At 38.3% G+C, this 16478-nt stretch overlaps 1 protein-coding gene across 1 annotated transcript; it reads right to left on the reverse strand.

Moving 5' to 3' along the window:
- Positions 1 to 4255: 4255 nt before the first annotated feature.
- Positions 4256 to 15914, reverse strand: ormdl1.L (ORMDL sphingolipid biosynthesis regulator 1 L homeolog). The gene is made up of 4 exons (XM_018236230.2): positions 15757 to 15914; positions 10843 to 11023; positions 7055 to 7206; positions 4256 to 4986 (listed from the first exon to the last, which is right to left on the reverse strand). The coding sequence occupies exons 2-4, from the start codon at positions 11014 to 11016 to the stop codon at positions 4851 to 4853; spliced, it is 462 nt and encodes a 153-aa protein (XP_018091719.1). The 5' UTR covers positions 11017 to 11023; positions 15757 to 15914; the 3' UTR covers positions 4256 to 4850.
- Positions 15915 to 16478: the final 564 nt, after the last annotated feature.

Here is a 16478-nt window from a genome sequence, read left to right on the forward strand (position 1 = left end):
AATGATGCAGAAAGATAAGAACGGTTAAACAGCTGGATTTTAGCCTAGAAAATGGCATTTATTCATAATTTTTGAAGAAACATGTAACTGTGATGGGTATATTTGGGGTTTCTGTGTTATATGGGTCTCTTTAGCAAATTTTGGTTTGGAACCTGGAGTTCCCCTTTAAGTTTGTCCCTAACACTTTGTCAACCAAGGGGTTGTTCAACTTTGAGTTAACTTTTAGTATGATGCAGAGAGTGATATTCTGAGACAATTTGCAATTGGTTTTAATTCTTTATGAATTGTGGTTGAGTTATTTAGCTTTTTTTTTCAACAGCTCCTTAGTTTGTAATTTCAGCAATCTAGTTGGTAGGGTCCAAATTACACCAGCAACCATGTATTTATTTGAATAAGGGACTGGAACATAAATAGGCGAGGGCCTTAATAGAGAAAATTAGCAATAACAATACATTTGTTTTTAGATGGGGCCAGTGGCCCCATTTGAAAACTGGAGTCCGAAGAAAAAGGCAAATAATGAAAAAAATAATAAAATAAATAACGAAGACCAATTGAAAAGTTGATTAGAATTGGCCATTCTAGAACATACTAAAATATAAACTAAATTAAACTAAAGGCACACATGATTTTTATGGCATTTGTTAGAAATTACATATAATATTAATAATGGGGGGTCACTGACCCCATCTTTTTCTATTCAGCCCCTCTCATATTCTAGTCTCTTATTCAAATCAATGCATCAATTTGTACCCTAGCAACCAGATTGCTGAAATGGCAAACTGGAGAGCTGTTGAATAAAAAGCTAAATAACAAATAATTATAAAAATGAAAAACAATTTCAAATTGTCTCTGAATATCATGCTCTCCGTCATAGAAGAGTCTAAAATGGAAACCACGGTAACACCACACCATCATGAATCTAAAAACAGAAATATATAGTAATACACGGAATATACAATACCCAAAAAGGTAAGGAATTCTGGCCATTTTCTCCTAAAGGCATTAAAGGGCCAATAACCACAAGAATATTCTAAAAACAATTTGTTAGTATGCTATGAAAAAAAAGACACCAACACATATTAAACGTAAATTGCTAAGTTTATTAACTTACCAAAACTCTGCTTGTGCTCCTTTTCAGAAAGGGTGACGATCCATCGTGCGGCGCTCGATTTTTCCTCCCTGTCTATCTCTTATAAGGAAAGCAGCGAGTGCCGCACGATGGATCGCTGACCGCCTTTTCTGATGAGGAGCGCAATCAGAGTTTTGGTAAGTTATTTCTTAATAAAGACTTAGCGACTTTAAAGTTTAATGTGTGTTGGTGTCTTTTTTTTCGTAGCATACAAACAAGTTTTTTTTTTTTTAAAAAAAAAAAAAAATAAACTTTTGCTGTTACTGGTCCTTTAAATCCAGGATTCATATCTTGTTTTCTTTATGAATTTGGTTTAGCAAAGCACGTCATTTAAAAAGCACTGAAGGCAGCACTTTTATTTCAGATGATTTTTATATCTGAATATGCTTGGATTATGTTCAGAATCAAATATATACCCTATATATTCAAAGCAATTTTTAAAATCTGAATTTTCTTATACAGGTATCTTTAGTTAGGCTTTGCATTTCTTCCTGGTCAGGTGCCATCCACCGCCTTTTTCCCCATTCCTACTTTCTCATTACAGGAGATATTTATTAAAGATCTCAACACAATCCAACAAAATGAAATTCCATTGCCCTTTATTCTTTTCTATGGGACGTTTGGGGGCATAGTCCGTGGGTGATAGTGAGAGCTCACTCTTTAATACATAAATACTAACATTAAACAAGACAAAGGGCAAAATCACTTTATTTTGTAAACTAAAAAAAGAAAAAGATTCAGAAAACTGTTACAAATGTTTACAGCATTTAAAACAAAAAACATGATTTAGGTTTACTCTTTGTGCAATTATAGTCTCCCTAAACAATGTTAAAGTCCGTCTTACTTCTTCACCAAAAAAACTCATCCATTTAAAAACCCAAAATTCGCAATTTTCTGCATGCACATTTTTCTTCATTCATTTTCTTCATTTCTTCATAATGTTAAAAAAAAAAAAAAAAAACAAATTCTGCTTCACTTCAGTTGTCTGGCATTCAAAAGATTTTGTAAAGATTAAAAAAATTACATTATTTAAAAATATATTTTCTGCTTAACAAAATTTCAATCTTGTTGACCAAACAAGCAGAAATGGAGAAGTTTCCTTAATTTCATGATATAAAATAAAAATGCTGTAACTGGCTGAAGGTTTCAAAGGCCAAAACCCCCCCCCCAAATAATGATATTCTTATACCTGGAATTATAAGCAGGGTGGAAGCCAATCATACTTTGCCCAATTCTAACACTATAGTTTTCAAACTAGAAAAATAAAAGGAAAGGAAAAACTTCAGGTTCCCCAGTCTTTGAAAAGCACATGAAATGTGTATGGAAACTTTTGCCTAATATTTGAACACTTCAGACTGTGTTTTCCTTCCTTTTCCTATTTTAGGTCTGGCATGTTTTTGATTAGATTTAAAACATTGCCTTCTTGAGTACAAGAGAATAAGCAAATACAACAGGGTCGTGGTTTATCTCTATGAAGCACAACAAATGAAAGAGTGAAAGTAAGTTGCACTCTTGATTCAATAGAGAGTACGGACCTATAGTAAATCCTGTTAAGAAAGATGAACTACGGAATTACAATTATTTTTCACTTTTGATTTTGGCAGGATAATCCAAAATATCTCATGCAAGGAACTTGCGGAACACATTTTCTTCTACTTGAAGTTTCTTGGTTTTTGGAGTAAAATTGAATTATGGGCACTAACATATGTTAGTAATAATTCAGACATTCTCTTCGTACCTATTTGCTACATAGTTAGACACCTAGGTATTAACTCCTATGGGCAGATCCATCAAAGATCGAATTTGTGAATTTTATTTTCTCTAATAAATTCTAATATACTCACAACTCGAATGGGTAGTTATTGAAGAAAAAAATAAACGTCTAATATTCGATCGAACAGTTCCGACCCAAAAATTTGGATCTAATTCGAGATTTGTCCCTCTGAAAAAACGTGAATGTCAGGAAGGCAATTAAAGGAGAATTCAACCCGTAATAAATAAAAAAAAAACCTCCCCCCTACCCTGGGAAGACCCCCCTCCCCCCCGCCCCCCCAGCCTACCTGCCCCCTGGGCAAATGGCCCTAATTTTTTACTCACCCCTTGCAGCAGATTCTGACCTCTTGGAGTTCACGGCAGCCATGTTCTTCTTCTCTGGTAATCTTCACATACTGACAGAGTAGATTTCCGGTGCAGTGGTTCGGGACCGGAAATTTACTCCGCTGTGAATGCGCCGAAACCTCAGAAAAAGACAGAAGAAAGAAGATGGCACCCGTGAACTCCCGTGGCCAGAATCTGCACAGAGTGGGAAGTAAAAAAATTAGGGGCATTTGAGGGGGGGAAGGGTTTTTTTAAACTATGGGTTGAATTCTCCTTTAACATATTCAAACGGTTCAATGTAGAGTCCTGCTGTACCCTGCGGGTTGAAGTTTCGTGCGGGTAAAGACGCAGGTTTTGCGGGCCACGGGTCTTCTCAATAGCGATATTTACTCCTTTTTTCTGATCACGTCTACTTCTGATGATGTCACTTCCGGTTTACAATGACAGCACTTCCTGATTCTTGATGGTCATCGGGTCTGGGTTGCGGATAAGGTGCTTGCGGGTCGGGTAGCGGTTCCAAGCGGGTAAGAATGCGGGTACGGATCCCAAAAAATGGACCCGCGCAGGACTCTAGACTTCAAGGGACCTCTGCCATTGACTTGCAAATGAACTCGGCAGGTGGTGTGAATTTACTATTAAACGCTTGATAAATCTGCCCCCTAGTGTAAGACCATGTACCCTGTGTCTATTAAGGGACTAACATTCCCTTACTAATAGCGAAACTGGGCTTTGGCCTAGACAATCTTTTGAAACAAACAAACAAAAAAAAAAACATAACGTGTATTTCAAAGTATTATTTGAAATAAAATAGCAAAAAGAAGACTGCAAGGAAAAAAGTTTAAACCTTTCAGTGCTTGCAGTCAGGACTTTCAACTATGCTGTGCGGTGTCTTGTATACACAGATGCCATAGATCCAGCAGCCAACCGGAAACCTAGAATCTATGCTATCTTGATGCAGCTGCAGTAGATTATACATTTCATGGCACTAAAAGGGTTAAATAAACCAGTAGATGGTCAAATGCTTCGGCCGTTTTGTGACCTGAAGATTAATGACGTTGCAAGTGTAACATGAAGCTTTTTTTTTTGCTAATCATAAAATATGCAAGCATACAAATGCCACCCACTCCAAGCAGTGGAGTTAAACTATATGAAAAGAAGACACTGCTAATGGATCAACACAGCATGCAGCACAAGGCTACACTAATAACTGAACACGATTCACCTTACAAATGGAATTGCTTAACTTGATAGAAAAAAAAAAAATGAAATAAATATTTCTTCTTAGAAATGTATCTATGAATTCCCCATTAGATCCAACAGGTTCAATCCGACGCCTTTGTAACCTAGGTCAGTCTGGTTTATACACTGCAAACGTCATGTGAATACTGGGCCTGCCCAGCAAATAAAAGGAAAACCTTTCTAGGACATCTACTACTCCCAATACATTCTGGGAGCGGAGCCTTCTTTTCAAAGTCCATGTGGATTCCAAACAGCTTACAAAGAAGACACAGCTAGATCTTTTCTGTATAAACTGTTAATGGCCTAATAGGCTACCCATTCCAATAGAACAGAAAAAGCCAGAGCCAAGAATGTGTGCGCTTGAAAGAAACACCAGGATTCCTGTTCAGTATTTGTTGATGCCAAAGATTCGTACGCCGTGCAGTTGTGGCAATTTGGGAATGAGGACACTGAGAAGAGATGTGGTGTTAATGAAGAAGTGCGTTGGGTCATACTTTGTGTAGAAGCTGGTTAGGAAGTACCTGTCACGAAAAGAAAAAGAATCAAACCTCACATACTGGCTCAAAGTAATCAACTTCTGCTTGCAAATACAAATTTATAATATATAATGTGTGTGTATGAACCGGCCAATGTTTCAGTCTGTCTCTAAGACCTGGTCTTGATAAAGGTCTTAAGCTGGCCATAGACTCAAAGATCCGCTCGTTTGGCGACATCGCCAAACGAGCGGATATTTCCCCGATATGCCACTAAACTGCGTGGCTATATCGGGGGTAATTCGAGCGTTCGGCCGTATGGCCGAATGATCGAATTACGATGCGCCAAGCAGCTCCGACGGGTCGGTCGGGTAAAAATCCAACCTTCCCGATCGATATCGTGGCCAGATATCGATCGGGAAGACCCGTCGGAAGCCCCCATACATGGGCAGATAAGCTGTCAAGTCGGTCCAAACGACCGATATCTGCCCGTGTATGGCCACCTTTAGAGACAGACCGAAACGTTGGCTGGTTCTTTTAATGCATATTTAATAAACATGGATTTTTAATTTACTAAAAAACCCTGGTGTGCACCTTTTCCTTTGGATATATATAACCTTGAAAAAGGTCCAAATGTGGACCGAAACGTCGGGTATTTTTAATATGCAACAATAAAATTACCAAGTTTTTTTAAAGAGAGTGCTGGTCTGAAGATAATTGATACATACGTAATTACCCTGCAGCTTTGGAGTGCAGATACTCATTGGAAAGTGTATGTGTATATATATATATATATATATATATAACCTCTAGTCCTTTTTCATTACTATGTAATTACTATGTTTTCATTACTATGTAACACAAGTCGATATTTGGTTAAAAATGAAACTCTGCCATGATTAAAGGGAAATAGCCAGGGCCACCATCAGCATACTTTCCAACATTTAGACTATCAAATCAGAGACAAATTAGACCATGTCTCTTCACTGGCAGAAGAGAAGGAGTCTCCTGTGACAGACGTGACCAAAGGGATGTAAAGATTTTATTCTCAGACTGTTTGTGTGGGTGGGGGTTAAGGTGCAATGTGGTGTGTCTGGATGGATCAGAGGCACTGTAGCAAATTAGCTAGCAATGGCAACTTGGGGCCCTAGACAGAAAGCTGACTAATAACCTAGGCCTCCTTAGCCATACCTCTAATTAGTATTGGGATGGTGGCCCTAAATACAGCACATTTAGGGATTCTGTGCCTTTTGTTGGCTGTGAATGAACAGCTCAGAAGATGGGCAACAAAATGCTCAGAACTTCCCCCAATTGATTTTAACAGCAGTGTCCTGGAAGCACAGGCCACCAACAGCCAATTGTTGCTAGAAAATACAGCATTTAGTGTTTCTGTGCACTTAGACTGTAAGCTCTACGGGGCAAGGACTACCTTCCTGTGGTCACATGACACTAGAGCTCTGTGAACTTTATTTATTGTATTTATGATGTTACTTGTCCTCTCTGTATGTATTGCAGAAAATTGCAGTTCATTTAAAAGGGTAGCGATTATATTCCCAGGGTGACAACACCAAGGGGCATATTTATTATGTGGTGTAAAAAAACAACAGCAGGATAATTTACCACACATCAAAGGCTTCGCTGGTAAAAAAAACTGCATACATTTTTACACTTTTTTTTTTCTTAGAGTGACTTTCACCGGAAGCTATGTGAAATAACGGCGGCAAATCTGGTATTCACATGGTGTAAAATAAAACACCCCTCGATAAATTTATTTTACACAGCTTTTTTTTTTTTTTCCATTGAATTGCATTTTACACAGCATAGTAAATATGCCCCGTAGAAATCACTAGAAGTGTGTTTGCCTTAAATCAAGTCTCAACTTACACTTCCAACATTTTAAATCTTAAACAGAATTTAAGTTTTTTTTTCTTCAATTACATGAGTAGAGGCAAGTGATGACTTGTGTGCCCTTCTGTGCATACTACATGGAACTGATTACATGTCAACACCATGCAAACTCTTTTTTTCATACAGGCAGACCCCCCAAGACCCAGAGAGCAATAGGAAGAACGTGAATCAATCTTGGAAAAAATGATTTGGCTGGAATATTACTTACAAGATGATAGGAGATATAGTGAGAAACTTCCGGGATGATGTAAACTGCACGCCATAATCTAGCTGTTCCCAGTGTGTAAGGAGTCTTGCTTTACCTTGATCTGGAGTCTCAAATGGAGTTCCCTTTACTGCATGCAGAAATACATACATTCCCTGAAGAAAATACAATATTATTGGGTTAAGGGGCAAGTCCATGAAATGACAGGAAAACAAACTGCCCTTCACAGTACCACAATTATCTTAAACCCTTTTTAACCCGATTAAAGGAGCAATATAAACCCATGTTCAAAATTAGCAAAATAAATATAACTTGTGAATATTTATTCTATAGGTATGGGATCTGTTATCCAGAATGCTCTGGACCTGGGGTTTTCTAGATAACGGATATTTCTTAAATTTGGATCTTCAAATCTTAAGTCTACTAGAAAAATCATGTAAACATTAAACCCAATAGGCTGGTTTTAATTATATCTTAGTTGGAGTCTGAGCTTCCCATACATGTACTTTTCTAATTCCATATAATATTTATTTTTTTAAAATGCTCAATAGGACTGATGGTTTGTAGTCTTCCTCTCATTTAAACAAGGACAGTCACTTCAGAGTTTTACATTTATTTAATATTTATTATCATGTTTAACTGCCTCATCAGAGGGGCTTTTTATCAACGTTTGAATTCAAATTTTTGCTGCAATTTTTTCCTAAACCTCACTATTTAGCGTTAAACTCGAATGTTTAATATTTATTTAGTGCAAAAAAACCTGAAAAACATCAAATGTGAAACTCGGCATCTAAAAACTTGCGAGTTCAAGTAGAAGTCAGTGGGAGATGTCCTAGCAAAATTGATGATTTTTTTTGAGCGTTTGTAGACCCACTGCATTTGTTTTTTTTATGGTTTTGTTTTCTCAAGTTTTTAGATGAGAGTTTAATAATAAATAAGCAAACATATGAGTTTGGTAAAAAAAAAAAAAAAAAAAAAAAGTAAATCAGTTTGTCCAAATTTTGAATTTTGATAAATAGGCTTCCCCATGTAGTAAATGTCAAAGGTCTTCTGCTGCCCCCCCCCCTCGGCTCATATTTTTGGCATGTTTTCAATGGGCTTTTTGCTTCAATCTGTTTAAAAAATTTTTTTACAAATTGTGGTTTTATTAAATGCATTTAAAAAGAAATACATCAAAACAACTCCCTTATCCCTAGCTACATTTATAAAAAATTATAGGCATGAGGGCCTTTTAAACAGTTTGATTTCAACTATGCTCAGAATGAACAAAATATGTGTCAGTAAACCCTGTAATGGAGAAAATGGACATGAATTTTCATGGAAAAGTACAGCAAAATATGCTCACAGCCATTGTTTTTTGTGTCACAAGAGCCCCTAGCAGTAAACTGACCTCAGAAAGCCATATATTTTGGCCCAGTACAGATATTGACAAACTCAAAATGAGTTTGTGGAAATGTGCTTCAAAGTCTGAAACTTGCAGAATCTTATCACCTAGATAAACTTGTGAAATAATATAAATGCCATGGGTCTTTTGAACAGCTTGTTCAGGATTACAAAACTATTTGGCTTGACAGAAACACCAACATGAAAATATTACACAATGGCAATCAAGAAAAAAAGAATGCAGAGGGGGAAAAAGAGAAAATAGAAGAAAAAAAGAATGCAGCAGCAAAAAAAACAAAAACCTAACAATCTGGAATGTGATCTTAGGGTGGAGGAGCAAAGCAAAACAAAACAATCCCCTCTTGAACTAGAAGTGTTCCAGATCACAGAATTTGCTATGTGAACATACTGTTGCTTCCTTGATCCAATGATAGTAAATGAAAAAGATACTTTACACACATACAGGTTTTTGTTAGGTTAACTAACTTGGAAATGTATGGTTATATTTTTCTTACAGTTGATAAAGCAGGCTATTCAAGTTATATCTAAACAGTAGCCTGCCAAATTGTGATGTGCGGATCGGCCCGATACCCACGGGAGGGGTGGGTTCAGACTGACCTCGCACCCCCCTTCCTGGATCGCAGGCGGGACCGGGTAGAGCTCTTCTGCCTGCTCTCCCAACCCGCAACCTTACAATACCCAAGGCAGGTTTGTTCTAACCAAAAGCCACCATCTGTTACTGCTCTCTTTCCTGATTAGGCCACACCAGTCCGACCAATATAATATATGCAAAGAGGGATAGGATGGAGCACACAATTCAGCAGATTTTACTGCAAAATATTTATTAACACGACATGTTTCAGACCTTCAAGGATACTTTTTCAAGTGTAGCTTGAAAAAGGATCCTTGAAGGTACGAAACATGTCGTGTTAATAAATATTTTGCAGTAAAATCTGCTGAATTGTGTGCTCCATCCTATCCCTCTTTGCAACCTTACAATGCCGGCTTCCTCGTTCAGGTTTTATAGACGTGCGCCTGCTCGCCCCACCCCTTTTGACATAATTGGCGGTCCGGGTCGGCGCGGGCCTATAAAAGGAACCCGGAAGTCGGGCGGGCATGGGTACAGAATTTGGCATCATTACTGCCAAAGGCTATACAATTACTATATTGGTAAATGTTACAATCTGTAGCATTCCCTATCTCCTTACAGATGCATAACTGAATCTTAAAGCAAGTCCAGTGTATTTTCCCCTTGCCCCAAGCAGAGCAGGGGTGCCATTGCCCTATTGTGCCAGGACAATAGAAGACATATCCACGTGTGGGAGAGTGAACAAGGAATTGGTTAAAAAGGTGTGTTTTTCCAGAGTTGTTCTGTTTAAAGGCTTTAGTGGCCATGTCCTGGAGGATGGAGTATTCTGGAAGGAACAGGCAAGCCAAGTACTCCAATCCATTAGTCCAGCACATGGATTAGAGCTCACTTTTAACATGAAGGCCTGTGGAAAAGTATTTAATTCTATTGCTATAGTTAGGACTATAGAAAGTGGACTTTAAGGATGCAATGTAAAAGTCTCCTGACTTTTCATTTCTGGCAACAGTTTTGGGTGGGCACTTTCCTATTTTGAGTTTTATCTTCCCTAAGGACTGGGAACTGCATACTGAAGGCGGGGCATAACAGGGATCTCTAAAACTCTATGGGGCAGATTTATCAAAATGTGAGTTTAGAGCTCACTACAAAAAAATTCACTCACATTCTATTAATTCCTATGGGATTTTTAGAATTGTATTTATCAGTGAATTTTAATTTTCACCCATTTTCACCCCAAATGAAACTAAAAATCCCATATGAATGAATAGAAAGTGAGCAATTAAACAGTGTATGATGATATAGATATGTTGTTAGTCTTTCATGTGAAGTAATACCATGTGTACGAGTGGATCTTAACCTCACCCACCAAAGGTAGGTCGATATCGGTTTAATCCAATCGTTCGGCCCTACGGCCTAACAATCGAATTGCAACAAAGGAAATGGATGCCAACGGGACGAGGACCACATCAACTAGCCGATGCAGTCCAAGGACCAATATCGGCATCTTTAATCTGCATGTGTATGGCCACCTTTAGTCTACTAGAAAATCATGTAAACATTAAATAAATCCAAAGGGTTGTTTTTGCTTCCAATAAGGATTAATTGTATCATAGTTTGGATCAAGTACAAGCTACTGTTTTATTATTACAGAGAAAAAGGACATCATTTTTAAAAACAAGGATTATTTGGATAAAATGGGGTCTATGAGAGATGGTCTTTACATAATTCAGAGCTTTTTGGATAACGGATCCCATACCATAACTGAGCACAATATAGGCTGTGGTGTCAATTTGTTTTGTTAGACTAAATGGTTTGTACCTACCAGGTTGTGAATGACATTAGTTAGAGTCCAGGCTACGGGCACACTGCAGAAAGGAATACTAAGTAGTACAATGTGAAGCATTCCAACTCCAAGGGCATAAGTCAGCCACATTCCACGACTGTTCATAACTCTTGTATTTGGGTTTACTTCGCTGTGTGCTACACCCACATTCATTTTCACTCTGAAAAACACAGTTATACATGAGCAAAAACATTATTAGCATCCACGGCTTCTGTTTGGCAGTTGGTAATGGTCACAGCTGATTGGCTGGCTCTGTTCATGCATAAAATGCACAGAATCAAATGGTGTATTTACTGCACTTGCTCACAATGCCGACCAAGGAGTAGGGAGTATTTCATAGATCTTCCTTTAACTACTGTAAACACGTTAAGTGTAGTGTAAAACTGAACATGAACATTAAAGGGGTTGTTCACCTTCCAACACTTTTTTCAGTTCAGTTCAGATCAGATTGTTCACCAGAAATAAAGACTTTTTCCAATTACTTTCTATTTTCTATGCGTGACCATTACAGGAGACATATTGTGTAAAAAATAAGAACGTACCAGTGTATTATACTCATTTAGATATAGAAGAATTGTGCTTAAAAAAGTAGTGTTTCAGGCTGATTTATTGAATATTTCTGCAAAAACCCTAATAATCCCTCCCTTTTCTTCCACTTCCTGCTCCCTGAATTCCCAGGCTGTGCAGGGGGGCGGCTCTCAGCTCACTGCACTGTAGGACAGGAACCAATCAGCAGCTAGCAGGACCTGATAGGGAACTGAAGCCTGTCTGTGCTTGTTTGACTGCAGGGCTGTGATTGGCTGTCCCCTCCTACTGTGCTTCTGGCAAGGACTATTAGGACACGCCCATCCCTCATTTGAAACACAGACAGGGACCAGAGAACATCTATAGGGAGCTCCAATAAAGGGGCTATTGTTGATGATAATATTAATTTTTAGCACCATGTAAAAGCAACACCATATAATACCTAATTGCCTACAAAATTAGGATTTTTTTCACTTATCCTATATGTCTCCTTTAAGTCAAAATGTTCCCCTTCCTAAAGCAATATAATTGGGTTTCATTACAGGCATCTGTTAGAATTGATACAATAGTTGCTAATACTCCAGAGATACTGCTGAGAAATGTATCAACTAAATGTTGCAAAATTATAACAGTTTAGAGTCTGCACAAGATGTATAATAAAAAGTCATTTTCAGATTACACCCAAATTCTTTTAGTAAAACATCCAAACCTGTTGTAAATATACTTAAAAATCTCTGCTGTCAATTATATATTGCCTGCCCCTCCTCTATGTCACAGGCACATATTCAGGGCAGGCAAACTCTTTCACTTTCCATTTGGCACATCCTCCTAAATATGACTGCACTCCCTTTATTCCCCCTCCTTCCTCACCATCTAGTTGTGTAGCCAGTGCATGGATATGGTGCCTATACAAGATTTTGGCAGGATGAAAAGCTTGCCTAAATAACCTTATTCACAAAATGGCACCTGCCTGCTTGCTGTAATTGTTGACTGAAGGGACACAATATTTTCCACGGACCAGAATGCTAACAGTGATATTATGGATGTAGATCATAATGGGACAACACCACTAAAAGTAGACCCCTCATTAGTAAAGTATGGGCACTCCTGCTATAAAAGTGTTTGCGCTAAAGATACCTGTAGAGATGGGTTGGCGCAATACTTCCATGGGCAAGTGTTACAATTCAAACTGTCAAAAAGACAGGTGTTTTTCCCCTTTAATGTCTAAGTTTATTCAGGTGGTACACAAGGTGCAGAAACCTTAAACCCTCAAATATTTTGAACTGCCAAAAAAATTACAGGTATTGGACCAGTGAATTTTATTATTATTATTTATTAACACGTATTTATATAGCGCCAACATATTGCGTAGCACTGTTGGGGCCTGGAGTTTTCCGGATAACGGATCTTTCAGTAATTTGGATCTTCATACCTTAAGTCTACTAGAAAATCATGTAAACATTAAATAAACCCAATAGGCTGTTTTTTCTTCCAATACATTCTTCCAATAAACAAGGATTAATTATCTCTTAGTTGGGATTGAGGATAAGGTATTGTATTATTATGATTACAGAGAAAAATTAAATCATGTCTTAAAATTCTGATTATTTGGATAAAATGGAGTCTATGGGAGACAGCCTTTCTGTAATTTGGACCTTTCTGGATAACGGGTTTCCAGATAACAGATCCCATACCTGTATCAAATATTTTTTTTTAACATACAGGCATACATAATTCTAGTTTGCCTCTGACTTCAAATCAGAATTCATCACTTCACCTACAAGGTGAATGGGGTAAACAACGGTTAACAGTGCCCTGCGATTCAGCGGACCACTATTGTGGCATTAGCAGCGTTGTAATGTGGACAAGTTCACTTTAATGTAGCAGCTAAACAGTATGTATAGGGGTGGGGAAAGCTGCTCCCCTGCCTGTCAGTTTTTTTTTTTTTATTGGATTTTTGATATAACAATTGTGAGAAAATAATTTAAAAAATCATACATTTTATCCTATTACAGAAAATGACAACCCCCAGATTGTCCTGTGAAAATAATGCAAAGGTTTCCTGTGTAAAGTAAAAGCTAGACACGAAAAAGTCCCTAAAAGGAGAGAAAATAAAAGTTTAAAAACAGCTGGCATTGAGTGCAAATGATGTGAAATTCTGCTGGCACTTACAGCACTTCATGCTGCCAACTCTCTCCAGTTAAAGGGACAATGATTTCCTTTATTTTTGTGCTTACAAAGAACCAAAACAGCCTTTGATCTAATTATATGTAAAAAGGTAAACAGCATAAAATCAAAGATTCTGTAAGATGCTCTTCAACACATATATCCATCCTTTATACAGGGATTCCCAACCTACAGCTGCCGTTGAATCTCAAATTTACAATAAAAACTTGATCCAATACCACAGAACAGAGACGAATGCTTTGATATTCAATGTTTGTCTTTAATTGACAGCAATGTCCATAAAAACAATAATGATGGCAGTGATGGTGCTTAAAGGAGAACTAAACCATAAAAATTTATTAAAAATGACATATTTTACATACTGAACTTATTTTACCAGCTTAAAGTTTCAGCTTTTAAATAACAGCAATGATCCAGGACTTCAAAGGGTCACCATCTTGGAAAGTGTCTGCGACACTCACATGCTCAGTGGGCTCTGAGCAGCTGTTGAGAAGTGAAGCTTAGGGGTTGTCACATATTATCCAGCAGAAAATGAGGTTGGACTGTAATATAAGCTAATTCTACAGGGCTGATTATTAATTTCTGATGCTAATTGCATTAATTTCTGTGCTGCCATGTAGTAATTATCTGTATTAATTACTAATCAGCTGTATATTGTGACATTTATATTCTAAGTGTACTGTATATTGGGAGTCGGTCCCTAAGCTCAGTAAGTGACAGCAGCACAGAGCATGTGCAGTGAATCAGCAGAAAAGAAGATGGGGAGCTACTGGGGCATCTTTGGAGACACAGATCTGCACTGCTATAGGGTTGTGGTTGCCTTGGGCTGGAACAGAACCCCAAACATAATGTAAAACATTTATAGCCTACTTCTTTAGTTAAGCTTTAGTTCTCCTTTAAGCATAGTCAACATTAGATTTCTCTGTGGATTTTATTTATTATGAACAGTAAAACAAATATCCTACTGAACCAGTAGAACATAGAAAAGCCAATCCATCGCTTCAAATGTGGCACACAGGAATCAAATCTGTATCTTTTTTTTTTTTAACCCCAGCTATTATGTAACAGAAATGATTGCAACCTGGGCAGCAGAATATATATTTCATAAAATTGTACATGACGTAAGAACTTATTTAAAAACACAGGTGTAAATCGAGCAATTCATTTTGACGAGTCGAATAGCAATAAGTAAAAGTATAAAGTAAAGCCTGAGTTGCTCTGGGCAGTGGCACTCGCCTATCATGTTAGTAAAAGTGACAGTATGGCAAGTTAGTTGTCACTGCTTTTATTTCTCTTACTTGCCATGATGTTTGTAAGGAGTGTTAAAGGGGTTATTCACCTTTGAGTTCACTTTTAGTATAATGTGTAGAGAGTGATATTCTGAGACAATTATTTTTTATTATTTGTAAATTTTGATTTATTCAGCAGCTCTCCAGTTTGCAGTTTCAGCAATCTGGTTGCTAGGGTCCAAATTACCACAGCAACATGCATTGATTTGAATAAGAGACGAATATGAATAGGAGAGCGCCGGAATAGAAAGAGGAGTAATAAAAAGTAGTCATAACAATACATTTGTAGTCTTACAGAACATTTGTTTTTTTAGATGGGGTCAGTAACCGCCATTTGAAAGCTGGAAAGAGTTAGAAGAAGGCATATAACTCAAAAACTATAGAAAATAATTAAAGAAGACCAATGGCAAAGTTGCTTACAATTGGCCATTCTATAACGTACTAAAGGTTAACGGTAAAGGTGAAGCACCCCTTTAAGCATATAACAATGTTAGTAGACTTGTGTTTAGCTGCAAAGGATGTGTATAGAGTGTTGTATAGAGCAGTGTCTAGAGCAGTGTATAGTAGAACTGTGTCTAGAGCAGTGTCTAGAGCAGTGTCTAGTAGAGCAGTGTCTAGTAGAGCAGTGTCTAGAGCTGTGTCTAGAGCAGTGTATGAGCACTAATAGCAGGCCCTGTATCTGTAGTAAAACACCAGTTGATCACACAGGCCCAAGCACTTACACTCCTGCTCCAATTGCTCTCAGCATCACAGGCCACTTCCATACTACAGACAGCTCAATGGCTCGTACTGTAATAACTGTGTGTAACTGTGCGCAGCGGCCTCACACCATTAACCCTCAAAACAGAAATCATTGTAACACGATTAAGGACACGCTGTCCCCAGGTCTTACCAGACAGACGTTTTCCCCTCGAAGCTGCAATTGAACGTATTATCCGCAACCGTTCTACAACGTCACACTGAATCCCAAATAATACGCGGAGTGCGGAAAAGGCAAAGTCGAATTGATTGACTCCAGGCTGGTCCAGTGCGTCGCGGCAGGGGGATCGGCCTAGTGACGTTTGGAGGCGTGGCTTCCGCTCTGCGTTTGCCACATTGCTTGTCTATGAGAATGGAAATTGTACGGAGCTGCCGCCCCTAGTGCAGGTATATTGGCGCCTCAACGTGGGATTTAACGTTCACTGGTTAAAGGAGGCATTTTGTGTAAAAATAAGAATGTACCAGTGCATGATTACACTCATTTATATATAAAAGAATTGTGTTTCAAAGAGTAGTGTTTCAGGCTGATTTGTTGAATATTTCTGCAAAAACCCCTAATAATCCCTCCCTTCTCTTCCACTTCCTGCTCCCTAAATTCCCAGGCTGTGCAGAGGAGCCGGCGGCTCTCAGCTCACTGCACTGTAGGACAGGAGCCAATCAGCAGCAAGCAGGACCTGATAGGGAACGGTCTGTGCTTGTGTGACTGCAGGGCTGTGATTGGCTGTCCCCCTTCTACTGTGCTTCTGGGAAGGACCGTTATGACACATCCACCAAGGGTTGCCACCCGGCCAGTATTTGACCGGCAGGGCTGCCATTAGAAATCACGGGGCCTGGGACATTTTCCTGGGCCCCACC

The sequence above is a fragment of the Xenopus laevis genome, chromosome 9_10L, assembly GCF_017654675.1.
Source record: "Xenopus laevis strain J_2021 chromosome 9_10L, Xenopus_laevis_v10.1, whole genome shotgun sequence".
Lineage (NCBI taxonomy): Eukaryota > Metazoa > Chordata > Amphibia > Anura > Pipidae > Xenopus > Xenopus laevis.